This window comes from Mustela lutreola, chromosome 10 (genome assembly GCF_030435805.1).
Source record: "Mustela lutreola isolate mMusLut2 chromosome 10, mMusLut2.pri, whole genome shotgun sequence".
Lineage (NCBI taxonomy): Eukaryota > Metazoa > Chordata > Mammalia > Carnivora > Mustelidae > Mustela > Mustela lutreola.
In genome coordinates, this window is record NC_081299.1 from 24,356,569 (window position 1) to 24,384,225 (window position 27,657).

Here is a 27,657-nt window from a genome sequence, read left to right on the forward strand (position 1 = left end):
GGAGGGCGGCAGGCGGCGCCGCCCCCGCCCCGCGGCCGCTCCCTCCCCCGCTGCAGGCAGGCCTCCGCGCCCCGCCCGCCGCCCGACCCGCCCCTCCCGCGCCGCTCCCGCCGCCCGGCCGCTCCCCGCGGGCTGCGCTTCCGCCGCCCAAACTTTTCGCCGGCGCGTCTCCCCGCGGCGGCCGCTTGCCCGCTTGCCCGCGCCGCGCATGGGTGCCCGGCTGCAGGGGGCCTGACCCCCGCCGAGGTCCGCCCGCCGCGCCATGGCGGCCCGCGCGCCCCCCGCCGCACCTGCGGCCGAAGACCCGGGGGGCCCGGGCGGCCCCCCGCGCAGGAAGAAGTCCCGCTCCGGCGCGTCCGGCCTCCGCCGCGCCTTCAGCTGGCTGCGGGGCAAGCGGCGCAAGAAGAAGGCTGCGGGGGCGGAGGGCGCCGAATCGGCCGCCCCCCGGGCCAAGAAGGCGGACGACAAGGCCAGGAGGGCCAAGGGTAAAGGCCGAGGTAAGGCGGCGGGGCACCTGGGCTGCGCGCCAGCAGCGCCGAGGGTGCGGCCCGGGTGGCTCCGCCGGGGGTCCGGGGCGTGTTGGAGAGGTGAACCCCTCGGCGCCGGGGCCGGGGGAGCGGAGAGCCCGGGGCTCAGCTCGAGCACTCCATCTATGCCGCCTCCCCTCATTTCCCAGATTCAGCCTGACCCCATTCTAGGGGGAAGAGACCCCTGGCTGGGGCAGGAATCTCCGGGCTTGAGCAGGAAGTGCTGGCAGTCTGGCTCTTGGGACGGTGAGGCAATCCCCCCTCCCCCAGGCTCACCCAGGTTCTGCCCTCTGCTGAGTCAGGGGGTCAGAGACTTGGCTCTGGCCTGGGGCCCATGGGAGAGGCAAGTGGCTTTGCATCTTTGGTGGGGATTCCTCCAGGTTCAGAAGGTCAACTGCGCTCTCAAAGTGTTTCAGTCCCACAAAGGACCCAGTGTGGGGCACAGCTTGCTTTAGGTTCTTAAGGTGTTGCTGTTAGCTTTTCTCACTTGGCCCACTTCACCACTCCTCACCACTCCCGGGGGGGCCAGACTCAAACATCCACCTCCTGGGGTGGTGAGCTCACCGATGAGAACCACCATGCCCCCGCCACCCCCCCCCCCCATCATTCCTTCCCCAGCCCTGGTAGAAACAGGCCAGTGTTGGAAGTGTGCTTACAGATGGGGGAAACTGAGGCTCAAATTAATGGAGAGCCTGTACCTGAGCTGTGGTGGGATGGGTACTTAAAATACAACAGCCAGTTCCTTGCCTCTGGGCGCTCTCTGGCTTGATGGATGGGCAGGCTGAGGGGTAGGGAAGGGGTGGCTGATTTGGTGCATCCCTGCTGGGGTCACTTTCCTTTTGGGCACTTGCTTGGTTCTTTTCTCTTTTCCCCCTCTGTTTCTAACTCCCGTTTGGGGGGTAGGGCATGAGTCTGCAAGAGGGTGGAGCTCCCTTGGGCCTTGTCCTGCTGAAGTCTACCTTTCCTCTGGCTTGGGCTGCAGTGCCTGAGGGGAGGAAATGGCGGTGTGTGCGGGCCCATCCCATTCCGTGTTTACCCACCCAGTGTCCTTTAACCACCTCCTCTGCAGGAGAATCAGAAGGAACTGTTGAGGGGTCAGGAAGAGAGTGAAAAGCCTCTTGTGTGATTGCATCCGGCCGGTCTTCCTTTTGGATGAGGGCCTTTGGCCCAGGCACGTAAAAAGTCAGGGTGCTGGGGCAGGGATGCCTGGGCCAAGCCCTAAGGGAGAGTTTGGATAAAGGGTGTTTCTCAGGGCTCTGCATGCAGCTCCATGCAGAATCTCTCCTAAGGCTGTCCCACTGGGATTCAGTCAGAAGTCCTCCCCATCTCAAGAGGGCATGGGTCAGAATTGCAGCAGGATGGATTCTGGTTAGATGGGCAGGATTGGAGGTAGAAGGCCGGTGGTGTACCCCAGGGCAGTGGACCCTTTCCCCCTTGGAGACCAGCCTGGAGGCAGGGGCTGGAAAAGCTGTATGTCCCTGTTCCAGCAGCCTGCGCTGGGGTCATTGGGTCAGTGGGTAGGCCTCCCCCTGCATCGTGTTAGGTATCTGGTAGCATTGGGCTTTCTGGGCAGCAGGTGGCCCGATTTGAGCCCACGTGCCCGGGAACCACCTCCCTGCCCCTGGCTGTTGTTTCTCCCGGTCTGGGGGTGGTCCCAGGTCTGACTAGAGGAAGTCCTGCTCCCTTTTGCTCCAGCCTCCTATTATTCCAATTGTTTCCTTGTCACCTGCCTGGCCCAACTTCTTTTCTGTTTATTAAGAGAAATAAATCCGATCTTTCTAATCTCCATTGGCACTGCTGGTCAGGAAGGGGAAACCCAAAGAAGGCTTAACTCTTTCTGGGGAAAATGTTCAGAATGGAGACTGGGGAAGATGGGAAGGAGGAATACACAGAAAGTTCCTGAGAGGTCAGGCGCCTTTGCTGCGAAGCTCCTCCATTCCAGTCTCTCAGGCGCAGGTCGTGGCTCCCCTAATCCGACGTCTCTACAGTAAATTGGGAAAGCTGAGCTTGGAGTAGAATTTTGAGCCCTTGTCTTCCAGGACTGCCCTACACAGACTTAAAAAGAAATGAGAGGAGATCTGACAGTTACTGATTATTCTGAATGTGCCGGGAGTGGGAGCCCTGTGTCCATTAGCTCACTCAAGCCCATTTGCAGATGAAAAAATTGAGGTTCAGGGACAGTGAGTGTTTAGTTTGCCCAAACTGGGATTCGAACTCAAACCATCTTCCTCCAAAACCTGTCCCGTTTTCATGAAGAGGACATGCGGGTGGGGCCCAGATCAGCAGGAAAGGTTGAAAGATCTCAACCAACCCATTCTGCAGATGGCAGAAGGCCCAGAGAGAAGTGAGGGCAGCTGACAGAGTGGGAGGGGTAGGAGAGTCAGGCAAATAAAGGTTCACATCCTGGCTCAGTCACCAGCAAGTCCTGTGAGGTTGGGCAGCAGCCTCTCTTTGGGCGCACTGATTCCATACGTCTCAGGGAATGAGACCCTCTGGCTGGGCATTGCCGTGGTGGGTTCGTGACTCCCAAGATTTCTGTCTCGTGAGATTCTCACAAGAGCGAATGTGGAAGTTAGAGGAATGTGAAATCATCACGGAAATGAAGGGCTTGCTCTTCTTGTCACCTTCCCCTGAGCTCTGTGGACCTGGTCTGGAGGGAATGGGCTCAGAGGCTGATGGGACAACTCTGCCGCCCCTCCCAGGTCCTGTGACGCCGGCAGATTGGGAGCCCCTCTAAGCCTCAGTTTTCTGATCTGTAAAATAAATCCTGGCTCTACAGGGGGTGTTTCAGAGGTCAAATGAGATAACTGAGATGCAAGTGCTTTGTGGACTGTGGAGAATGGTCTAGATGGGAGCAGGTTTCTGCGGCTGTGGTGCTGAGGACTTGGACATTAGTTGCTCCATGTTTGGAAATCCACTCTTGGCTATACCTCAGATACCCATGGCCGTGATGGTGATGATTGAGGGGGAGTAGCCATGGAAGGTGGGCTCTTACCCCTGTCCAACAGAAGACTCAGGCATAAGAAAAGGCAAACAAATAAGAATCCATATTTTCCAGAAATATCACCTGGACTCCAGACAAGTATGTGGGGAGGAAGTGTTTCTGGGACAGACGCCAGGACTGGAGCCCAGTAGATAACTAGGGGAGGCTGCCTGCAGGTGGTGAGCAGAGTGTAGAAGGAGGGCAGGGTGCTGGGTAATTTGATTTATTTATTTATTAGAGAGAGAGAGAGAGAGAGAGAGAGAGAACGAACGTGGAAGGGAAGAGGGAGAGGAGAGGGAGAATCCAAGCAGGCACAGCCCTGAGGAGGGAGCCGGAGGCGGCGCTTGAACCCACAAACCCAAGATCATGACCCAAGCCAAATCAAGAGTCAGGTGCTCAACCAACTGAGCCACCGGGTGCCCCGGGTGCTGGCTAATTTGAAGAAGTAACATGAAGGCTGCCATGTGTCAGACCCTGGCTGGGCATTTTCACGAATGTTTTCCTTTGTCCTCACTACAACCTGGGACGTGGGCAGTTTCTACCATTGCTAGGTGAGAAAACAGGTTGAAAGTCAGTTGATCAGGGTCTCTTGGCTTCATTTGTTTGAAAAAGCGTGTTCTTTATTATGTCATGTCAGGCACCGTTCAGGGCAAGGTGAATACCCGGGACAGGACAGGCAAGGTCCCCACCTGAATGGCGAGGATGTTCACGGCGTGGCTGGGTCAGAGGGTTTCAGTCTGCCTCCCAAGGCCATGCTTTTGAAACCAAACAGTATGAGGCTCGGTATGTGTCTGACTCTGGAGAGCGGGGACCAGTAACCACTGTGGGACTGTGTAGCTCTCCCGAAGGTTCCTCTTGGGAAGTGGGCAGTGGGCAGTGGCTGGGGGGGAGGGGTGTCAGAGTGCTGGTGGCTTCAGGACTGAAAGAATTGAGGTCCAGCAGGTTTGACCTGAACGACTCTGTCCACTCACTCAGGAGGCACTGTCCTTGGTGTGGGGTTGTGGAGAGACTCCTAAGTTTGAGCTCTGCCCCACGGTGGGCCATAGGTACCCTGTCTTGACAAAGATGGGGTTTCATGGCCTCTGAGAGCCTTTCTGGTTCTAGAATTCTGGATTGAGAATGGAGTGGGGCCATAAGGGTGGGAGCTGTGCTCAGGAAAGGAGAGTCTGCCTTTTGGCCGGTCAGGGACAAGACACTGGGCCCCAGGGGCCTGGATGTTATGGTAGGGATGGGCAGAGAGAATCCGTGTGAATGCCATCTCCCTCTGCTGAGGGAGGGGCCTTTGTAGCTATTTTATTTTATTTATTTTTTATTTTTATTTTTTTTAAAGATTTTATTTATTTATTTGACAGAGAGAGAAATTACAAGTAAGCAGAGAGGCAGGCAGAGAGAGGAGGAAGCAGGCTCCCTGCTGAGCAGAGAGCCCGATGCGGGACTCGATCCCAGGACCCTGAGATCATGACCTGAGCCGAAGGCAGCGGCTTAACCCACTGAGCCACCCAGGCGCCCTTATTTTATTTTTTAAAAAGATTTTATTTATTTGACAGAGCACAAACTGGGGGAGCGGCAGGGAGAGGAAGCAGGCTCCTGCTGAGCAGAGAGCCCCGCGTGGGGCTTGATCCCAGGACCCTGGGATCATGACCTGAGCTGAAAGCAGCCAAGCTTAATGATTTAGCCACCCAGGCACCCAGCTTTTTTGTTTTTAAATTTAATTTAAGTTTTTAAAAGATTGTATTTATTTATTTGAGATATAGAGAGAGAACTAGCGGGGTGAGGGGCAGAGGGAGAAGCAGACTCCCCGCTCAGCAGGGAGACCGATGCAGGGCTTCATTCCAGGACCCTGAGATCATGACCCGAGCCAAAGGCAGGCAGACACTTGACTGACTGAGCCACCTAGGCGCCCCTCTTTAGTTCTTTTAAAAGAAAGTGAGGACTCTAAGACACTTTGGGTAATCGACACTTTGCCTGTCTAAGGTCAGGATAGTGTCTGCTTGCCTTTCTTCTTCCTCGTCACCCCTCCCTCCTTCCTTTCTCTCTCTCTCTCCCTCCCTTCCTTCCTTTCGGGGATAGGGGGGCAGAGGGAGCGAGAGAGACTCTAAGCAGCCTCCATGCCCCGCACAAAGCCCATGAAGGGCTCCATCTCAGGACCCTGAGTTTGTGCCATGAGCTGAGATCAAGAGTCAGATGTTTAACAGGCGGCACCACCCAGGTGCCCCTCTGTTTGCTTTTCAGTAAACACTCCATGAACTTCCACATTCCATGCCATCGCACGCACCATTTCCCTTACTTAGGGTGTGCTCCCCTTCACTTTTCTGTCCACTGAACCCTTATTCATCTTTCAAGGCCCAGCTCCAGCCTCATCATCTCTGGAGAGCCCCCAGTGAAAGTACTCCCTCCACGCTAGAGCAGGATGCTTAAGGGATTTGAAATGGGACGGTCTGTTTTTCTAGCCACCTTCTTGGGTAGGGCATCTCAGTGTCCTTAGCCTGGGGCCTGGACCAGTGTGATTGGGGTAGGGCTACCTCTGCTGTGGGATACATCCAGTGGGAGTGTGAATTCCACAGAGGAATCTGTGTTCAGCTCCTCCAGGCCCCTGTGAAGGGGTCGGGGAGAGGGAGCCTCCCTAATGTATTTCAACATACTAGTAAGTATTTAATATTAGGTAATAAGTACCTACTATGTGCCAGACATTGTCCTGGGGATGAATGAGAGCCAAGGTCCCAGTCCTGATGAACCTCACAATCTGGGGGAGGAGCCAGACACCGAACAGATAATTAAGGGTCAAGAAGTGTGACAAAGGAGGGAGCATAGTGATCCCAGGGGTGACATCAGGGATGGCTTCCCAGAGGAGGTGACACATGAACTAAAATGGAAGGGTGAGGGGAAGCTGGAGTTGAGGGATTTGCAGTGCTGGAGTCGGGCAAGGCTCCTGCAAGGGGCTGGGGCCACCTGGCTGGCTGGGTTCTGTGGGTACAGGAATAGCCATAACTCACTGTTCTGAACAGCCTGAGGGCAGGAGCTGGGTTGATGGTCCTTTCCTCCAACCCTGCCCAGCACGGGGCCTGGCGCAGAGTAGCTTTGGGTAATAGGTGGGCGATCTGACATGGGCTCCAGAGCATGGGCATCTGCTGATCCTAGATGCTCAGAGTCGATGGCCTGAGATGCCACTGGCTTCCTTTATGGCACATACGGATGGATGGGCAGCTGAGGCCCAGAGGACAAAGTGTCTTGTTCAAGGTCATACAGCCAGCCAGCATCAGAGGTGGAGTAGGAGCCCTCACCTGCCAGGCTGACCTCAGCTTCCCTACTCCTTTGTTCAGACTTCAAATGGAAAATCCCATACCAGAGAGGTGCCTCTACTAGGAGGAGATGAGCAGGAACTGAGGCCAAGAAGGCCTCCATCCCCTCCCTCACCTCCAACACCTTCAGGGGCTCATTCCAACTGCTGCTCCCTCCCTCCTCGTGGAGGCCTCAAATCCCCACCCATGGCACACAGCCCAGCTTTCTGGAAATCCCCTTCAGGCTAGGATGAGCCCTCCCCCCCCACCCCCCCCACCCCCAATTCTGTCCTTCTCCTGCCCCCAAAGCAGGGCTGCCAGCAAGGTTTGGTGAACTGGTTTGGCTAAATCCTGAGGCCAGAAAAATCTCCGCTCTTGTCAGAAGAGGGCAGAGGGAGTGCCTCCCCTTACCCAGCTGTCCCCCGGAAATCCCCCGTCCTCAACCCTCAAAGCTGTCTCAGCTGCTCCTGGGCTGTCACATGCCTATGAAAACTGATGAGAGGAGGCATTGTATATTGTGTGGGCCATGGTGAAGGTGCTGGGATGGGGAGAGCAGGTATCCACACCTTCACCTTCTGTCCGCATGTCTGCAGACCCGGCAGACCCCATGGCCACCTCCAGCCCCTTGGCCGACTTGGGGGAGAAGTAGGTAGCAGCAGCTTCCTGGGGCAGGAGCGTTAAATCATTGTCCCACTCTCCTACTGTTACACTCCACTGTCTCTCTGGTTTTGTGTCTCCTGCCCTCGGGGGCTGGTTCATCAAAGGTTGTCAGCTCTACTCACAGGGTGCCCAGCCCTGTGATTGTCACGAGGGGGACAGAGACAGCTCAGCTTGCAAAGGGTTTAAGCCCCAAATCTTCTGGCAAAGTGCATAATTCCCAGGAGGCTGCTGCAGGTCGGGCCTCCTGTCTGCTTAGGACAGCCCTCTCCTCCAAGCTTCTGGCTGGGCCAGGTCTTTACCACCATCCAAGAAAATTACAAGGCACTCAAGTCCAATGTTGTGGTTTCCAGGAGTTCTAGTCTTCCATACAAGCTCCCTTCTTCCCATGGTCCTACCCCGGGCTCTCTTACGCTCTTGGCTGGGGGTAGTACTCTTCCTCTAGGATCCTGAAGTCCCGCATAGCCTCTGTAGTGAAAGAACGTGAGAGAGACTGGGACTCTCCTGTCCGAGCCTCTTTACTTCTCCCAGAACTTAACCAACATCACCACCACCTCTGCCAGCGGGCGAGCCCCACTGTCTCTGCTTCCACCAGCTTCTCTATTCAACACCACAGCATGCCTGCTGTGTGCCCCACACTGTGCTATGCTTGGGCTTACTAAGTGGAGGGAGGCGATCACTGTTCTGAACTGGTTTTCTGGTTGGAAAGGGAGAGACCAAAAGGTACTGCTGTCTTGAGACAAGTGTTGGGATGGTGTTACACAGGGTGCTGGGGGGCCCTGGGGTGTGATCGGTTCTATCAGAGGGCGGCACTAGTGCCAGTGGGAGCACAGAGGGCTGAGCTGCGGGAGGAGGGGTGCAAGGAAGACTTCCTGGAGGAACAGATTGTCCAGCAGGGTATTGAGGCGGAATCTTCCAGGCAACGGTGGAGGAGGAAGCATGTGGGAAGGCCTGGAGGTGTATAGTGGGAGTTGGGGTGGTGGCAAGAAGCAGGGGTGTGGTGGGAGATGAGGTTGAACTAGGGGCAGGGCAGTTGTTGCAAGGCCTCTTGCAAAAGCCGAGGCACCAGCTGCCCTCCAGACATCCCTTGAAGCTCTTTGCATACCTGCCCAACTCATGCTAAGAGATCTGGATGTTATCCTCGAGTGTGCTTTCTGCTTCTCCACACTACCTTTCCCCTTTATGGGCCCCCTCTGTAAAATAAGGGAATTGGGCTAGAAGATACTCCGAGGTCTCTTCCAGCTTTGATGCTAGGATCCTCTACTCGGTGCAGAGCAGGTGCCTGGTACACACCGTTTGGTACATGGTTTATGTTTGACAAGTGTTTCTGGACCCGGATGGATGAATAAAATATATTCCCTCAGGGACTGCATTATTGTTAACCTCAAACTTAGCAAGGCATGGGCCTTAGGGAGGGTGGGGGCCAGCTTTGACTCCCCCATTTTGCAGGTAGGGACAGGGTGCCCTGGAGCTACTGGGCACAAGAGGCAGCACAGTGTAGTGGAGGGGCTGGCCCAGGTGGCAGAAAGGATGAGCAATGGGGTTTAGAACTGAGGGCTCTAGACACCCAGCCCAGCTACACCACCCTGCCCCACCTTGGAGACAGGGCAGAGCAATGGTAAAGGAGAGTCACTTCCCAGGCTGCTGGGCTCTGGGCATAAGGGCACTTGTGAGGACACAGAGGTGAGGACAGCCTGGCAGCCTGGAAAGGTTTCTGGAAGAGGTGAAGCCTGGCCTAGGTTTGAAAAATGAAAGACTTATACGGGGGGAGATGAGTGAGGGGCACACAGATGTGGGTGGCTTCACATACGTTTACCTACATACTCCATTACTTAACACTCGCAGACACAGTGTGACAGAGCCAGTCACAATTACACAGGCAGATAGGCAAAAGCACACAGCCAGACTCCCTGTGGATATAGGCACACAGTCACACACACAGATGATCACACAGAGAGATCCAAGCATTCAGGGTCACAGATACATATACACAGGTACACAACTACACAGCCACATTCAAGCACACAATTACCAAGGCCCAGTTACCGGCATAGGCACAGATAAACTGGAAGGGTAGTAGCATGGGCAGGGGGTATTGGAGTCAGTCTGGGTCTGAGTCCTAGTTCTGAGCTTACTGCTTTTTGACTTTGGGCGAGCTGGCTGACTTCATGGAACCTCAATTTCCCCATCTGTAAAATGGGGATGATAAAAGTACCTACCTTATAGGATTGTTTTGTGGCATGAAAGTAGTCATACCAACACCTGGCACATAGCGCTATATAAAAGGGCGCTGTTATTTTGAACACGATTACCACAGAAGTACAGACAGATCGATACATTTGTACACAACAGGCACAGACAGGAGATACACACAGACGCGTGACACTCACGGGGTGGGGGCTGGTGGGCTCTAGCAGTAGCGGGGCTCAGGATCCCGCCTGTCGGGGGCCCTGCTCCGACTTCTCCGGGCTCCCCTGCAGTCCTCAAGAGAGGCGGCCCCTGGGCTGGGAGAGCGGGCCACCCGCCTGCCCCACCTGGACACACCGGCCTTTTCCGAGCGCTCTGGGTGGAGCGGCTCAGCTGGTCTCCCAGGTCCTGGGAGGGGCGGAGCCTACGGGATGCGCGCCAGGCCCCGCCCCTCCGCCGTCCCCGCCCCCGGCCCGGCCATTGGCCGCAGAGCCCGGAGGCGTGGCTGAGCTGGGGCTGGGGGCGCTTGCGGTGGCCGCCCGCGCGTCTCTCTGCCTCCCTCCCGGGGCTGCGGGCCCGGCGGCCGGGCTGGTTGGGCTGCGCTAGGGTTTCCGCTCCGGCTCCCGCGCCCGCCATGGGCAACTCACACCACAAGAGGAAGGCCCCCAGCGGCCCCCGGGCCCGCAGCTTCTGGCGGTTCGGGCGGTCGGCGAAGCGGCCGGCAGGTAGGGGCCGGGGGTGGGGGCGGGGCAGGCGGGGAGGAGGGTCTCCCTGCCGCAGCCGCCGCCACCGCTGCTGCCCCCTCCCGGGGCTTGGTGGGTGTGAGTGTGGGGGCCCGGGAATCCCCCGCACAGACCCCACCCCTCACATGCGCAAGAAAGCACACGTACATACGAATACCCCCGGGCGGGCACGCGTACATGTTCACAATTTTCACAGCCACACACAACACCCACTCAAATGCACGGACATGCAGGCAGAATCACATACACATTCACACCCACCGCATCGCTGTAGGACGCACAGAACCCGAGACACAGGTACATATCCCTAGGTATACGGTTCATACTACCACGCGAATTCTACCCCTCGCGCAGATTTCGCACACACACACCAGTCATGTAGGTACAGTTGCCCAGCGGCTTAGGCACACACATGTACACATGGGTTCAGAACTGCACAGCCAACGAGACTCCCACATTCAGGCTCAAAGGCAGACCCTAAGGCGCTTGTACACATACACACACTCAACACTTGTTAGCCCCCAACAGGCTGAAAGTTTGCAGGAGGGGGGGGGGGAGAGAAAGGTGCAGGGGAGAAGCAAGAAAACAGGGGCTAGAGACTTCGGGCCGCCTCCATCTGGCGTGATCGCGAGTCGGACTGGTTCTCTGCGCTCCCTCCCCGCCCCCACCTGCGTTGCCGCTGCCTCTCGTCCCCCTTCCCCCCACCCGCGGTCCCCGTGGTCGCTGCCGCATGTCCCCCCTTTCAGTGCAGCCACCGAGCTGGAACGCAGCCCTTCCCGGCGTGCTGCGGGATCCCTCCGCGGGTCACATTCCTGCCTCCAAGTGGGGGGTGGGTGGAGGGGGAGAATAGAGAAAAGGCCTCCAACCCTAACGCTGAGAAATAGGATTCCTGGTTTTCCCCAGCAGGTGCGACAGTTCAGGGTATCTCCCAGAGCCCCAGGGGGTGCTGGACGAGGGGCTGTGGAGGGTGGCTAGTTCCCTTATCTTGTGAATCCAGATCTGGGGTGGGGGCATGGGGATAGATCTACTCCTTCCCCTGAGGAAGATAAGGGGTTCCCAACAGAGGCGGCTGTTCATTCTAGTCTTTGGGAGTGAAAGAATTTGGGAGAAAGTGGGGTGGGGTTGTTTTCTGCTGTGGTGAGGGAATCCACCCGTGTCTTCCTAGGGTGGCCCACATTCCTAGAGGTTCTGAAATGAGCCCGATGATCTCTTCCCTCCACACAGGGGGTGACAGGAAGAACCTGGGCTGGGAATTAGGGGGTCTGGGTTTTCTGTGTGGCTCCGGTATGGGCTCTGGTGACCTTGAGCAAATTGCTTTTTCACTTCTCTGGACCTCCTGGCTTCCACAGAGGGGCCTGCCAATGGATTTAGGCGGGGGCGTAGCTTGGGTGACTTCTGGGACCCTTACAGTTCTGTCTAGCCATGTTGTGGATAAAGAGACTGAGGTCTGGAGAAGGTGGGCTTGTGCAAGGTCATTTGCCAGTAGTGGTTTGAAGAATAATCATCATAATCAAAGTAACAGCAGGAAAGGGTTAATCAAGTTCTGGTAGGCTCTCTGAGGGTTCCTCAGAAGGTGGATTGATGAGAGGCTCCAGGACCTTCCAGTAGTCTCCCTGTCCTGGCAATCCTGAAATCCTGGATGTGTCCACCTGTCCCTTCTTGGATTCGGCACCGAGGGGTGGGGCTGGGGTTCCGCCTGCTCTCCTGTGGTCACCACTAATCTGATGGTTTCCTGAGAACCAACTGTGAGTCCGGACTTGTGACCATTTGTGGTGGGAGAGAGAGAGAGATGAAGAGGCCTGTGTTTACAGTCTTTCCCACTAGCCCTTGTGCTTTTAGTTCCTGCTGAACTCAGGGACTAACCAGGCTTTAAGGTGGTCCTAAAAAACCAGAAAGCAATGTCAAGGCAACATAGAAGTAAGTGTGGGAGCTGAGGAATATCAAAAGGCTTTCGGGTTGGGGTTCTAGAAGACGGGGGAAATGGTCTTAATTTGGTCTGTGAAGTAACTACAGGGTTGGAATGAGTCCTGAATTATCGATTAAATGAGATGACCAGGAGTGCCCTTCAGCTCTAGGGAATTGATATTGGTCATGAGCAAAGGCATAGAGTTGAACTTGAGAGTGGGGGCTGGAGAAAAATGTAGTTGAGGCGCCTTCCTTTTCTTGGGAAGAGAAGGAGTTCCATTGGGAGTGCAAACTTCCATCCCTTTGGTCTTACTTGTGCCGAGGATTCCTAAGGCTTCCCCAGCCTGGGCCTCTGCTGTCGCATGCCCAGGTATGGGACTGGGGTTTGAGTACTTATCCATTTGATTCATCTGTGAGAAGATGAGGGAGAGAATGCAAGGCCAGCAGAGAGGGCTGGAGTCTATAGGTCATCGGGAGCCAGTGAAGGTGTTTGAGCAAGGGAGGACCCTACGTAAGTGGTGTGTTGGGAAGATGGCGCCAGAGCGGGGGCAGGTGCAGGCAGGACAGGTTGGGGGTGGAGTGGTGAGAGTGGAAGCTCCAGAGAGCAGTCTGGAGGCTATTGCAGTAATCCAGGGGAGAGGTTGTGGGGTGAGGGCTGGGGACAGGGTGGGGGCTGTGGGAGTGGAGAGGAGTGGCAGCTGGAGAGACACTGCAGAGGAGGTGGCAAAAGTGATAGGACCTGGGATTAATCAGGAATAAGGCCCAGAGAGGGCTGTAAAGGCTCTGTGCTTGGCTGCTTGGTTCGGGGACGGTGACAGGAATAATAACTCAGAGCTAAAAATAAGGGCCTAAGCTGAACCCTTTACATTGGTTAATCCATTTGTCCCCCAACAGTCTTCCAAGCTAGAAGCCATTATGGTCCCCATTTTACAAGTGAGGAACCTGGAGCTTAGAGAAGTGAAGTCACTTGCCCAAGGCCACTCAGCAAGGAGGTGGCTGAGATTCAAACCAAGCCTGTCAGATTCTGAAACCTGTGCCCTTAATCAGTTTAGCAGTAGATGGGTTTCTTATGATTGAGGGGTCTGCAGATCCTCTGGGCAGAGAAAGCCTGAGGTCCGGGGCTTTAGACTCCTTAGGGAGCACAAGTGAAGGAAGTGCTGTGAGAGAGGGGCAGGGGTTGAGGATGAGGCATTGAGGCTCCCCAAGGGCTTGGAGAGGGAGCAGGGGGGAAATGAGAGGAGAACTGAGATTTAAGGACCTTCTCACTGCAGGAAAGATCCTGTAACCTGCTGGGATTGTTTGGCCTTGGATCTCAGGAATCTAACCCCATCCTCCCCTCCCCAGGCCCCCAGGTCCTGGGCAGTTTGGGGCATTGGTGGAAGATGTGAATTGGGGGCCCAGGGAACATCCCCAGCATACCACTCTCTTTTTCCCCGACATTGTTCTGTGAGGTTTATACACATGCCCTCCTTCCCCCCCGCCCCCCAGCCCTTACCCCTGTGGTCCCCTTTGCAGATGAGGCGATTGAGGGAATGGACTGAGTCACTGGTGGAGTCAGACCACCCGGAATTCTTTTCTTCCCTCCCCTCTGCCTCTGTGGCTGGAGTGCCAGGGGCCTTTGGAATGTCCCAAAGCTGGGAAAAAATCCTGCTTCTCTTACCCCTCCATCCCCCCACCCCAGCATCTCCCTTTCTCCTCCACTTTCCTAGAGGAGACCAACTATAAGTCTGGACTTGATTGTGGAAACCCTGGGCTTCCAGACAAGGGGCTGACCCAGCCCTCTCTGGTCTGAGGGATCCGAGATAAGGTGAACTTCCTTGCTGCCCCAGGCCCTGACCTAAAGTGGGGGACCACTACCCTCCTAGGGACAGAGCCCTGTATGCTGAGGGACCTTTAGAGATCAGCTCTCCAACCCTCCCATCTCACAGATGAAGACACTGAGGCTCGGGAACGGGCACGGCCTGGCTCTGCATCGTGCTGCAGCTGAGGGGCAGGGAGATCTCAAATCTGACTCCCAGGGCTATGGGGTCTCTGGTCTGGTCCTGCAATTCCTTACCTTCTGGAACAGAAGGGTTACACCTGGGTCACTGACGAGCTGATAGGGAGCTCTTGTTAAGTGTCCCTTATCAGAGCTTATCTTAATAATGGTCCTTAATGCCACTTGGGATTTGAAGAGAGCTCTGGCAGCAGGTGCAGCAGAGGCCTCTGGAGGCATGGGCAGCCCGTTGGAGCTGGGCTCACACACCTTGACTCTGTCAGTCACCGGCTGTGTGACCCTAGGTTAGTCACTCACCCTGAGTGCCTCTGGATGGCGAGGGGGATTTCGTGATACCATGTGTGTCTCAATTAGTTGGCCCTGGATAAATGTGAGTTTGTTATCGTGTCATGAGTGGAAAGGCAGGGGGGCCTGAGCACAACCTTCACCCATCCCTCCACCCTGGGGAGGCGGAGCCTCCCTCTGAGCACCACACTTTGTGTTTGCCCTTGGTTGTGTGCCTTTGGCTTTCCCAGGCACCCGGTGAGGTGGGTGTGAGTCCTGCCGCTGAGGCCCAAAGAGGCTGATTCATTCGTGCAAGGCCTCTCTAATCCAGACCTCCTGACTCCCAGGCCTTTTCTCTCTTTGACTTCATTGTGGCTGCCTCTCAAGCCATCTGTAAAATAGGGATAATCGTGCCTTGAAAGAACAAAGGAAAGGGCTCTTGGAAATTCAGACTCGTACCCTGGCCGAAAGAGATTATGTCATTGTCAGGAGCAGATACTGACCCGGAAACTCGTTATGACATTTATTAATATTATTGTAGCTAATTCCTCCCCGCGCACTGCTGCTGGTTCCCCCAGGCGCCCGAGGCGTGGGATCCTCCTCTCCTTGTCAGGGCCACTCCCTGCCCCCCTATATTTACCTTAGAACCGGCCTGTCAGCTCCGCAGCTCTGCTGTAGGGCGGGGCTTCCTACCGAGGGAAGAAGGAGGGGGATTTCCCTTCTGTAGAGGTGGGGTGTAGAGGTCCCCCTCTTTGGGCAGGAACTCGGGTTGCAGCCCTCCTGATCCCGTAACTTCCTCAGACTTAAGACCATAAAAGCATTGGAGTGAGACCCAAGTTCGACTGTGGGCGCAGGCACTTCCTGTTTTGGTGACCTTGAGCAAGTCACTTTCCCTGGAGCCTCCTTGTACTCATTAAAAAGGGAAGTCATACATGGCTTTCAGGTTTCTTGTTGGATGTTCTGGGAGACTAAAGAGAAAGAAACCTTCACCTGAAGGTTTTTGTGATGTTCATGTCCCTTTGTCTTGTCTCTAAGTGAATAAAGTCTCCATGTGTTCTGGGTCCGCTCCTATTGGAAGGCCCTAGTTTGTTCACTAGAACAGAGAGTTTGAGACTTAGTATCTCTGAACACTCTGAATCCTGGCTCCCAGGCTGGCCTGCCATCCACTGTGGTGGTGGGAGAGCGGGGTCAGGCCCAGGCCCAGGCCAGGGCCCCGGGCCCTGGGCCCAGAGGGTTCCAGCTCCTGAGCAAGGCCACCTGGGCTGCTGTGCCCTCCCCCCTCATTCCTCTCCCCTGAGTCAGGCCAGCCTGGCTGTGGGCGCGCCACCACCCCCGCCCCTTGCTCTGGAATGGGGCAGGTTGAGGCCTCACCCCGTGGAGGATGTTGCCAAAACAGTGTGTACGCATGCGCACAAATGTGCACTTGGCCTTGGGGGTTGGGGGCTCCCTCCGCCTTTCCTCCCTGTCCCTGGGGCTCAGGAAAGCCCCAGAGTAGTGGGTACATGCACCTGCCTTTGTGTATACACAGCCACCTGGCTGGGCCCTATGTGAGTCTGCAGTGTGTGAGGAGGACCTGGGTTCAGGTGCCCTGGGTATGCTTTGTGGATGTGGTCCTGAGAGCATGCATGCACCTGTTTGTGGGTGGCGGGGCCAGTGGGACATTTTGGAGGCCCCTGTGCCCAGAACCTCTGCTGGTGGACTAGATCCGACTTCCTGAACTTGGCTGGTGTGCTTCCTGGTGTGCCCTTCATGTGAGGGGCGTGGCCAAGAGCAAGGTGTCTTCTCTGATCCCGGAAGCTTCCTTCCTCAGAAAGGTGGGGGAGGAGGGGAGGCGGAGGCTGGTGGTAAGCCTCAGCCCTAGGCTGTACCTCTGGACTGTGCCAGGGCAGAAGGTCCTGGAACAAGGACTCTTAAGTGTGGCCTTGGGCGAGGTCCTTCTACTCTCTCAGCCCATTTCTTTGTGAGGAGCCCGCCTGCCGCCTGAGATTCAGGTTGCTGAGCCCCTCCCTGAGCAAGTTGCAGGTGTTCAGACCTGAGCCTTGCGTGGCTCTGAGAGACCTCAAGGTCTGTCTGGTGTGTGTGTGGGGGGCGGGGGGTGTGTTGCTGGAGCAACCAGATGTTATCAAGTGTGAGAACCTTGGATCCTCTGGGAATTTGCAGCTGTGGCCCTGACTGCCAGCTGGGGAACTGGGACCTTGAGCTGCTGTTCCCGTTCGCCCTGAGTGGAGCTCAGCCCTGAGTTCCCCTGGTTAGGGGAAACTGAGGATGACTGTGCCCTGCATGGTTAAAGGCATCAGTTTAGGAGCCAGCCTGAGCTTGGGAAGTCACCAAGCTCTCCGAGCCGCACCAGTCCAGGATCAGTTATGGGAGAGTATGTTTGAGAACCTGTCTTGAATGGCTGTTGGAAGATCTCTGAGGGCAGAGACTGTTTGCCTTCCCCCAGCCCCTGGCATTAATCACCCTGCAAGTGTGGGGCTACTGCTCTTTGTGTCTGAGCAGGACTAATAAGGGGCAGATGGGTTTGGCCTAAGAGAGGATCTAGGGGAGGATGTGGCCAAGAAATCTCGAATTTGTGGGGATGATAGGGTCTCCCTTCAGAGGAGAGATCAGGTTTGTAGCTGGACCAGAAGACAACATAGTTTTGGGGTTCAAGTTATCCTCAGGGCAAATGCTACCTTGCCCTTCCCAGCTTGCCCTTTCTGGCCTCCATTTCCTCATCTGTCAAATGGGGATAAAAGTGCCTACTTCTTAGGATTGTTGTTTGGATTTCAATGATTTGTGGCCTTACAGACTATCCAGCTGCTCAGAAGTTTGTTCTCCAGAGAGCAAGGGCTCAGCCTCTGCTTGAGTGGTCTCTGAGTGGTGGGGCAGCAAATGGGGAAGGGGCAGCAGAGGGATCTCGTTTGTGGCGGGGGAGCCACTGTGAATTCTTTGCCACTCAGGGAGAAAGGTGCTGTGAGAGCGTGGTGTCCTGAGGTGAGTCTGGGGACAGCACTTTACAGGCTGTCTCTTCCACAGCCTCAGCTCCTCTTTCTGGAGTTGCCCAAGGGGATCTCAGCGCTGTCGTTACCCAGAGTAACCTTTCATGCTGACCTCCGGGGCCCCCACCTGACCTGGCTCCTGCCATTCTCTCCCTTGCTCACCGTATTTCCGCCCCTCTGGCCCCTGTTTTCTGTTGTGAGATACCTCCCCCCACCCCACTGCTGTCTCAAGGCCTTTCCACTTGCTGCTGTCTCTCTCCAGAAGGTTCTGTGCCCAGCACTTGCCCTGGCTGGGTCCTTCACCTTCTGCAGGCCTTGGTTCCAATGGCCTTTCCGTAGACTTTCCTTCATGCCCCCTAGAGGCACCCCCTTCCCTATCATAGCTCCTCAGTCTTAACTAATCTAAAATTGTGCTGTTGGTCTACCTCACTGATGTATTTGTCAAATGTTTATTGAACTCACGGAATGACAGGCCCTGATGTAGGTGTTCAGGTGAACAAGATAAAGTTCTCCATTCGCTAGAGCTTCCATATTAGCTTAATAAATACTTGATGGTTGAATGAATGTGTGCAACAGTCTTATAAGGAGTTCATTGGTTTTGTTTCCATATGAAGTCATGACCTGTGTGTGATGGAGCTGAATTTGAACTTGGAGCTGACTTCCCTCCAGTTACCTCCTCCTACCCCTCATTTTTACTGCCCTTACCTATGACCGGGTTGTTTTTGTTTCATTTTGTTTGGTTTTGGCTAATTCTGTTCTGTCTCTGCCTGGTGATCCAACAGTCACCAAGTCACAGAGTGGGCCAGTGGGAAGGATCCTGGGCTGGAGGAACTAGAGGAATACCATGAAGCCTGGCTCTGCTGTGTGACCTTGGAGAGTTCACAGTGTTTCTCTGGGCTGCTTCCCACAAGACCAAAGTGGGAAGAAATTCCTTGGGAAGGCATGGGTCTGAACATACACACGAGGAGTTGTTCCCACCAAGCCTCGGTGTTTCTGCTCTGGACATCTCCCTGGCCTCCCTGTGTCCCGTGTCCTGGCTGGCTCCCACCCCTCCAGGGGGCTTTGCCAAAGAACTTGCCATCACAGGCAGTTCTGGGCTTCTGCCAGGCTGTTCCACCTCTGAGTTCCTTCCCCAGGGAATGACCCTCACCAACCAAGAGGACTTGGGGTTGGGCATCATGCCAAGTGTAGTCCAGTGGTTCTTCCACTATCCATCTGGCAGCTGGGACCCCTGCCATGGCTTTGGCTCCTGACTGTTTAGAAAAGAGCTTAGGGACGGCCTGCCCCCAGGGACTGAGTAGCTTCAGCCCTGCTAGTTATACTCTCCACCAGAGCCAAGCATCCGCAGACTCGGGGTCTCAGTTTCCCCGTCAGAATCTGGGATGGTACCTGCCTCTGTGCTCCGCTTGAGGGGCGGGGTCTGTGGGTGGGCGGGGTCCGTGGCGCAGGTGGGCGGAGGAGCAGGAGAGCAGCCCCTCCCCCTCCCTTGCCTGGAGTCGGCTCTGCAGCTGGGCGGGCGACTCGCACCGTTTGGTGCTGGGTTATGGTGAAGGCGGTGCCTGGTGTTCTGGAGAGGTCGGAATAGGGGACGGCCCTAGTGTTGCCCGCAGTCATGGTGGTGTTCCTGGGCCGCCGCCTCCCGGTGCTCCTCGGGCTCTTTAAGAAGAAGGGTGAGTGGGTGTGGCTGGGGAGGGGGAGAGGAGGGACCCTGACACCTCCATTTACTAGACCTTTCTGTATAAAGGGGAATCAAGGCCGGGGAAGGGTAATGGGTGGGGGATGGGGAGCAGTAATGAGGCCAGACCGCCCTGCACTCCAATGTGCCTTTGTCCAGCAGCTTTTCCACTGCCTTTGTCTGGTCCCTGCTTGCTGGGGTTTGGGAAGATGGATCCAGGTGTCTCTGACCTTGAAACCTGCAGCCCTTGGTTGAGACTGCTTCCTCCAGGGGTACCCCCACTGTAGTGGGTGCATCCTAATGTTTCAGTTCTGAGAGGCAGAGCACCCCCTTGTGACCCCAGGTCAGTCAGATGTGTGGGAGGATGAGATGTGGGAAGCAGAGTAGAGAGGAAAGTAGTGCTGCTGGAATTTGGGGCATGATCTTCAAAATGCTGTTTCGAGGCGGAGGGCTGGGCGGTGGAGAAGCTTTTTGTGGGGGTATCTTCCTACTTTCTGCTTCTAGGAAATGGGCTTTTAGGCCTGGATTAAGACACGGGGGCCAGAGTTTATTGGACTTCTGCGGGGAGGACAGAGGGACCTCACTTCGAGTGTGATTCAGGAATCCCCTCTGGGAGTCTGGAGTGCAGTCCTGGCACTGACCCTAATTTGCTGGATGACCTTAGGCAAGGCCTTTCCTTTTCAGTCCTGTTTCCCCAACTTGTAAAATTCAGGAATTAGGCGAGACCCAGTGGGTTGGGTTGTCAGGAGACCTAGGAGTGTTGACCTTGGAGGGTTCCCCACCGGTTCCCTGGGCAGGAGCTGGCTGTTGAAAAATGGGCTGAGGAGGTAGGAACAGGCAGGTGTCGGAGCTGAAGACCCTGATCGTGGGGTGTGGCCCTTTAAAGGGGTTGTTTTGTTCCTGCCCCTCTACAAGGTGCTGCCAAGGTCACATGATCCTCCCCGTGCTTTTGCTTATGTTGTGGGTTCCATTTAAAGGGGGGCTGGGTCTGCAGAGTGCTGACACAGCCCCTCATTCCCAGGATTAGATGACCAGCTTCCCCATGGGCGGGGCCTGTAATAGGATCCTTTGTAATGGATCCCTGGCTCCTCGGCTCCAGGGGTGGGGCCTCTGGGAAGTGGGGGTAATGCCTAGGGCTGTTCTCCCAAGAGAGTCTGGGGCTGCCTTGTCTGGGGGTACAGGGCCCCTGGGGCCACCTTCTCCCCTCCCCATCCTTCCACTAAGGGACAGCCACATGGGTGAGTAGGGGACACAGAGGCCATGTCTTGTTTTGTCCCTCCTCCCAGGACTTCCTGGGAATTCTGGTTAGGTTAGGACTGCTGTTAGCCCACAGCTCTTCCTAGTGTCCCACAGAGTCTTGGACCTGGGCCAGCGGTGTGTTTTAAAGGGGTGGTTGGTTTTCCATAAAGTGGAGCTTGGGCTCTGGAGACAACAGAAATGTATTTGCTGTGGGCTGTGCATATATTGGGGTGCTTTGTGTCGGGCCCTGAGTGGCGTGTGGATACAATTGTGTGTGTATTTGGGTACTGTTTGTATGTGTGCAGAATGGGGACTGTGGCTGTTGTGTGTATATGTGGGGCCCCCGTGTTTGATACTGGTTTCCAATGTGTTTATACTTGGGTGCTGTTTGTTAGTGTACCTCCTGAAGCCTGTGGTAATTCTGTGCTTGTACGGTGGGCTTGTGTGCCCCGGGTCAGACACAAGCACACTTGGGAAGAGTTTGTATATGAACATGGGGGCTGTGTGTTTTGCGTGTATAGATCAGAAGTGTGAGTTGTGGTGCGACTGGGGAAGTAGGCACTGTGGGTACTTCTGAGGGCTGTGTGTGGTCTTGGGACTGCGGGTGGGGCCCGTACATCACCAGGACCCAGTGGCTCTCAAGCCTCACTTCTCTTCCTCCTCCATCCCACTAGGCTCTGCCAAGGCCGAGAGTGACAAACGTCTAAGTGGCGGGCCTGGCCAGGGGCCGGGCTCTGTAGTGGAGGAGCACCAGGACAATGTCTTCTTCCCCAGCGGGCGGCCGCCTCACCTGGAAGAGCTGCATACACAGGCCCAGGAGGGGCTCCGTTCTCTGCAGCAGCAAGGTAACCTTCCCCGTCCACGACCACTCTTGGCTCCCAAGGTCAGGGGCCTAGCCCAACACACCTCTCTGGTGTCTTCCAGAAAAACAGAAACTGAATAAGGGCAGCTGGGACCATGGAGATACCCAGAGCATCCAGGTGAGCCTGGCCCCCAGCTCAGTCCTGACTCTCTGCTCTCCTCTCCCTGCTTCATCTCTGGCAAGTCTGGCTTTGAGCGCTTCTGGATCTCAGTTTCCTTGTATTGTGAAGGGGGTAGACTAGGTGACCCCTAAGGGCTAGTCCAGCTGGTGTCTGCTTAGTGCTGGGCGAAGAGGGAAAATCAGAGTTCAGAGCTCCAAAGGGGAGCCCTGAAAAGGCAACAGCAGGAGACCCACATAGGCTTCTGGGCCTCATCTCCTTCTTCCCCCAACAGTCTTCCCGGATGGGGCCGGATGAAGATAGCATCTCCTTCTGCAGCCAGACCACATCCTACACGGCTGAGAGCTCCACGGCAGAGGACGCGCTCTCCATCCGCTCAGAGATGATCCAGCGCAAAGGTGTCTGCCCGCCAGTCAGGATTCTCAGATGGGCTGAGGGGTGTTGGGCACTGTCTGGGGTCCCAGCCCCTGTAGCTTTCCCCTTCTGCCTCCTACTCTAGCACCCCTCAAGGGTCTGTGAGTCAGTGAACTCAGGAAACACAGTATCCTGTGTTTCTTGGAGACTCGTGATGTACACAGACTGCAAAACAAGACACTCAGGAGTCAGGAAACCTGGGTTTGAGCCGGTGTTGCTTTTTCCCAGCTGGGTGACCTTGGGCCAACTCTCTACCACTCCGATCTTCATTTGGGGTTCTGTAAAACGAGGATCAGAGTACTTCCGTTGTCGGAGTGAATGCCAAGTGTTTAGCATGCTGACTAACACATAATAATCGTTCGCTAAATGGAAATTATCCTCGGCCTCGAAAGCCTTCCAGAAGTCATACAGAGAAGAAGTGTGTAGCTTTGTTTAACCTCGCTTTGCCCACGCCTACTTGATTATGGAAATCTGTTTTTGCAGAGCTCTTACTTCTTATTCTGCGAAAGCAGGCGCTCTGCAGAATGTGCCCTGAGACCTGCGCTAACGGTTTCTCTCCCCTGGACTGGCCCCTAGGCTCTACCTTCCGACCCCATGACTCATTTTCCAAATCCTCTGGGAAGTCGGGGCGGCGGCGCCGCGAGAGGCGGAGCACGGTGCTGGGACTGCCGCAGCATGTGCAGAAGGAACTCGGTGAGCCCCCAAGCAGGAGGGTGGCGGTGGGGATGGTGGGAACTCCGGCAGAACCCTCTGCTGACTCCCGTGTCCTCCCTGTCCCTCGTAGGCCTGCGGCACGAGCGTGAGGCACCAGGTACTCCTCGGCCTCCTGGTCCTCGGGATGCGGTGCGCATCCCCACAGTGGACGGCCGCCCCACGGGCCCGGCCTCGGGGACTGGGGCCCGGGTGTCCCTGCAGGCGCTGGAGGCTCAGGCTGAGGCTGGTGCCGAGGCGGAGGCCATGCTGCAGCGCCACATTGACCGCATCTACCGGGATGACACCCTTGTTGGGCGGTCCACGGGGCCCCGGCCCCCACCGGTGACCCGGCCTATGTCCCTAGCGGTGCCTGGACTGACTGGAGGGGCAGGGCCGCCGGAGCCCCTGAGCCCAGCCATGTCTATCTCGCCCCAGGCCACCTACTTGTCAAAACTGATACCGCACGCTGTCCTGCCACCCACGGTGGATGTGGTGGCCCTGGGCCGCTGCAGCCTGCGTACGCTGAGCCGCTGCAGTCTGCTGTCCGCCAGCCCGGCCTCCGTGCGCTCGCTGGGCCGCTTCTCCTCCGCCTCCAGTCCCCGGCCCCGCAGCCGCCACCCGTCCTCCTCCAGTGACACCTGGAGCCACTCCCAGTCCTCCGAGACCATCGTGTCTGATGGCTCCACCTTGTCCTCGAAGGGTGGCTCTGACGGCCTGCCAGAGGGCTCTGTGGCTAGCAGTGGTGTGGCACCCCCTCCCCAGGGGGGCAGTGGGCGTGGCTCGCCCAGTGGGGGGAGCACAGCCGAGGCCTCAGACACTGCCAGCATTCGCAGCAGTGGGCAGTTGTCTGGCCGGAGTGTGTCCCTACGCAAGCTGAAGCGGCCCCCCCCACCTCCCCGCCGGACTTACTCGCTCCATCAGCGGGGCTCGGCAGCCCCCGATGGGCTCTTGGGGTTGCCACCCAAGCCTGAACGGAAGCAGCAGCAGCCACAGCTGCCCCGGCCCCCCACCACTGGTGGGTCAGAAGTGATGGGGGCAGCCCCCTGTCCCTCCAACTCAGCAGGCGTCTGGGTGCCCGGCTTGTCTCCGGGTGGCTCCCGGCGTCCCCCATGCTCTCCAGAACGGACGCTCTCACCCTCCAGTGGGTACTCGAGCCAAAGTGGTACCCCTACCCTCCCTCCCAAGGGTCTCGCAGGACCCCCTGCTTCCCCGGGCAAGGCCCAACCCCCTAAACCAGAGCGTGTCACTTCCCTTCGGTCTCCTGGGGCCTCTGTCTCCTCCTCTCTGACGTCTCTGTGTTCCTCGTCCTCTGACCCGGCCCCCTCAGACCGTTCTGGTACACAGGTGTCGACCACCCTGGGGGATAGGTTTGCCATACCTCCTCACCCCAAGGTGCCTGCGCCCTTCTCCCCACCCCCTTCCAAGTCCAAGAGTCCTAACCTAGCAGTTCCTGCTCCAGTTACTCCTGCTGTGGTCTCTGGGCCCGTCTCTGCCACTGACGTGGGTCCCAAGCCTCTGCCAGCGCCACAGACATCCCTGATGCCACCACAGGAGTCTCCTGTTGCCTCCAAAGACAAGTCACCCCCACCGTCCCCGCCCCCTTCCTACCATCCTCCCCCGCCACCCACTAAAAAGCCAGAGGTGGTCGAGGCCCTGTCTGCCCCAGAGATTGCAGAGGAGCCCCTCCAAGACCCCAGCTGGCCCCCACCCCCGCCTCCTGCACCTGAGGAGCAGGACCTGTCCATGGCGGACTTCCCCCCACCTGAGGAGGCCTTCTTCCCTGTGGCTGGCCCTGAGCCAGCAGGCCCTTCAGGCCTCGCAGAGCCCTTCGGTTCCCCGGCTGCTTCGTCCTTCTCGGTTACTGTCTCTTCCCAGAGCCAGCTCCTTGGTTCCCCAGAGCCACCACCTCCAGCTCCGCCAGCGCCCCCCCCTCCTGGTTCTGACCCAGGGCTTGTGGCCAAAGTCCCTCGGAAGGAACCAACGGGCTGCAGCAAAGGCAGTGCAGCTCCCCGGGAGGATGCCGGTGCGCCCCTGGTCACCCCCTCACTCCTGCAGATGGTGCGGCTGCGCTCTGTGGGTGCTCCTGTGGGAGCGGCAACCCCGGCAGCCGGGCCTTCTGCCCCCCAGAAGCCGCTACGAAGGGCCCTGTCGGGGCGGGCCAGTCCGGCGCCTGCCCCCTCCTCAGGGCTCCATGCTGCTGTCCGACTCAAGGCCTCCAGTCTGGCAGCCAGCGGGGACCCTGGGAGTGCCCAGCCGAATGGACCACCTGAGGCGGAGCCACGGTCTCCCCAGTCCCCTGCCTCAATGGCCAGCTTCATCTTCTCCAAGGGTACCAAGAAGCTGCAGCTGGAGCGGCCGGTGTCCCCCGAGGCCCGGGCTGACCTCCAACGGAACCTGGTGGCTGAACTTCGGAACATCTCAGAGCAGCGGTCACCCCAAGCCCCAAAGAAGCCACCTAAAGCTCCCCCACCTGTGGCCCGCAAGCCCTCTGGGGGGGTCCCACCATCCACCTCCCCTACCTTTGCTCGGGCTGAGTCTCTTCCTGGCCCTCCCACCAATGGGATCCTTCATGCTGAGGACAGGACTAAGGGGGAGCTGGCGGAGAATGGAAGTGTCGTGCAGCTGGTGGGGCCCCAGGAGCAGAAGCTGGCCCCGCCTGGCTCAGGTACATTGGACTGTGTGTATGTGTGGGGGGGTCCCCATCACTGGTGATGGCAAAGAGGTGCCTCAAGTCCCACTACTAGGGATTTGTCACTGGATTTCAGATTTTTCTGGTCTCAGGCTGCCTGGGAATGATAGGCTGTCACCCCTGATCAGTGGAGGGGGAGAGGAGGTGCCGTGGGCCATCCAGAACCGAGCTGGGAGGCCTCTGGCTGAGTGTCCCTTCCTTTTCTCACTGCAGACCCACAGAAAGAGCTGGTCTGACCACCAGGCACCTCGCTGGCACTGCTGACCCATCCCAGGAATACAATCTCAGGGACCTGAGCAGCTCCAAGGACAAGAGGATACGGCAGACACTTAACCTAGTAGAGAGGATGCCTGCAGCCTTAACCTTCACAGCCTTCGATATTTATGCAAGCCTGGTGTTGATCCCGTCCTCCAAGTCATCCGGTTCATGCCTTTTCCCCCTGAATGGATTCCCTTCTGGCTGCTGCTGCTTGTCTTGGCCTTAGCCTCATCTTGAAGGAGGTAGCTGGTGGGAGCGGGTGGCTGCGCCCCCTGCTGGCCATGAGGCCACACAGTTGGGAGCAGAGCGCCTCACTTGAGTTTCTCCCCCCCCCCCCCCCACCCATGTCCAAATCATGCACATACTGTAGTCCGGAATCAAAGCACTTTTGAAAAGCAGCTGCATGTCCATCTTCCAGGGCCCATGAAGCCGCATTCCAAGGGCCTGTTTACATGGCAGCAGCATCAGTCCCTGGTAGCACACCCATAGCTGGGACCAATCTGTTCCCTCCCTCCGAGCCAGTGTGCCCATTTCTTAGTTCTTGGAGGTGGGCGAGTCATTGTATCCCCACAGGCTTCTCCAGGCTGGAGGCAGGAGCGGGGCTGTGGAATTCCAAAGCACAAAAGGTGCAGCAGGGGGTTAGCCCTCCTGTGCCTCAACTTACCACCAACCACCCTCCTTGCCTTCAAGTTATGCCAGGTGCTCCATGCAGGGGACAGGAAGTGGGAGACTGCCAGGGCCCGAATGGGGATGGGGGAGAAGAGCCAGCAGGGAGGTCCACAGGCCCTCTGTCTTCAGAGTGGGAGAACAGAATCTGGACACATCTTGGGCATTTGGTAATGCCAAGCATCCGCCACTTGTTTCACGCAGTCAGGTTGGGGTGGGCAGGAACAACACTTCCGAGGCAGTGTGGCAAAGCTGTGTCCTTTCCAGCTGGGCAGGAAGTCCTGAGGAGGTGGGTGGTGGGATGTGGCCCTGGGGGAACACTTGTTTGAGCCCAGACCTGGCCCTACAGATGACATTCTGGGACCTTTCTGTTTACTCAGCACTTGTTCTCTTTAGCTGCCTTTCAACACAGGTGGTTTCGCAGGGGGAGCGGACACTGAGTGACAAGGCTGGGAAGCCAAAGGTGCATTCTATTCCACTCTCTTCCCTAGTCAATGAAGGGGAGGGGGTTCAGTGCTCCTAGGGAGCAGGCTGGGTGATTGCCCCCTAGCCGTCAGCCTCTGCTACTGATCTCATCTCTAGGAATTTTAATGACCTATTTCCAGACTGTGCCACCTCTCTAAGTAAGCTGGCTTCCCCGCTGGCCCCGGCGCCTCCCTCCATAGTAGTGTGGCGCCCCCCGGGGACCACCCCTTCTGTCCTGATCCTCTTTCCTCAACAGTGACTTGGGCTTGAGCCTGGCAAGGAACCTCACTTTTAGCTGCTGCTCTGGAGAGACTGAACCCCTCCAGAACAAGAGCTGGGAGCATAGGGGATGCGGTACTAGAGCCCAGGTTCCCCTGGCCCTCCCTCATTGCTGTTGTCTCCCTGTAGCTGTCAGCCAAGGTGGTTCCCTCGCCTTGGGTGAGGGAGAGCAGCTGCTGGGTATCTGTTGCATCTGCCCACTGAGCTGGGGAACGAGGGTAGTCGGTATGTACTACTCCGCTCAGAGTTCCTGATCCAACCCCCTGGGAACCAAGACCAGGCCAAGGCTCCATGAGAGCAGGCCCTGGCAGCAGCCCTGGAGCTGCTGGAGGTGGGAGGGAGCCCAGCTTCTGTGTTTTCTTGACCCGCCCCCCTCCCCTCTCAATATTACTTGAGCTCCTTATCCTCAGCTAGAATTTTCCGAGCTTGTTTCCCCACTGGGTGGGACAGAGTACAAAGGAGAAGGGAGGATCTAGAAGAGGCAACCCTTCTTTGTCCTCTGGGGTAAATGAGCTTGACCTAGTGCAAATGGAGAGACCAAAAGCCTCTGATTTTTAATTTCCATAAAATGTTAGAGAGAGAAGTATATATATATTTCTTTAAATTTTTGAGTCTTTGATATGTCTATACCAACAATTCATTCCCTCTCCCCTGAAGCTTGAGTGAGACACATGAAAAAGCTGTGTGTGTTTCATTCAAAGGTATTAATTAAATGATTAAAACTTGGCTGTGGTCTGCTGCTGCTTAAGAGGGGAGGGACAGGGGTTGGAGTTGGGGT

The 27,657-nt window shown here is 56.8% G+C and overlaps 1 protein-coding gene across 3 annotated transcripts; it reads left to right on the forward strand.

The window, feature by feature from the left end:
• The first annotated feature begins 101 nt into the window (after nucleotides 1–101).
• NHSL3 (NHS like 3) lies at nucleotides 102–27,605 on the forward strand. Of its 3 annotated transcripts, none has more exons than XM_059138096.1 (7): nucleotides 102–497; nucleotides 21,110–21,280; nucleotides 21,360–21,415; nucleotides 21,690–21,813; nucleotides 22,406–22,522; nucleotides 22,614–25,187; nucleotides 25,425–27,605. In XM_059138096.1, exons 1-7 carry the CDS (start codon nucleotides 263–265, stop codon nucleotides 25,445–25,447), a joined length of 3,300 nt encoding a protein of 1,099 aa, XP_058994079.1. In that variant the 5' UTR covers nucleotides 102–262; the 3' UTR covers nucleotides 25,448–27,605. The 3 variants fall into 3 exon arrangements, with proteins under 3 accessions (XP_058994079.1, XP_058994080.1, XP_058994081.1); XM_059138097.1 differs by lacking the exon at nucleotides 102–497 and adding an exon at nucleotides 10,137–10,357; XM_059138098.1 differs by lacking the exon at nucleotides 102–497 and adding an exon at nucleotides 19,023–19,191.
• The last annotated feature ends 52 nt before the right edge of the window (nucleotides 27,606–27,657 follow it).

What these genes read in the sequence shown, in the direction of transcription:
- NHSL3 (XM_059138096.1), top strand. Translation starts at nt 263, where the DNA reads ATGGCGGCCCGCGCGCCCCCCGCCGCACCTGCGGCCGAAGACCCGGGG. An exon ending in CCGTTCTCTGCAGCAGCAAG is followed by an intron (nt 21,281 to 21,359) that starts GTAACCTTCCCC and finishes GGTGTCTTCCAG; the next exon opens with AAAAACAGAAACTGAATAAG. An exon ending in GAGATACCCAGAGCATCCAG is followed by an intron (nt 21,416 to 21,689) that starts GTGAGCCTGGCC and finishes TTCCCCCAACAG; the next exon opens with TCTTCCCGGATGGGGCCGGA.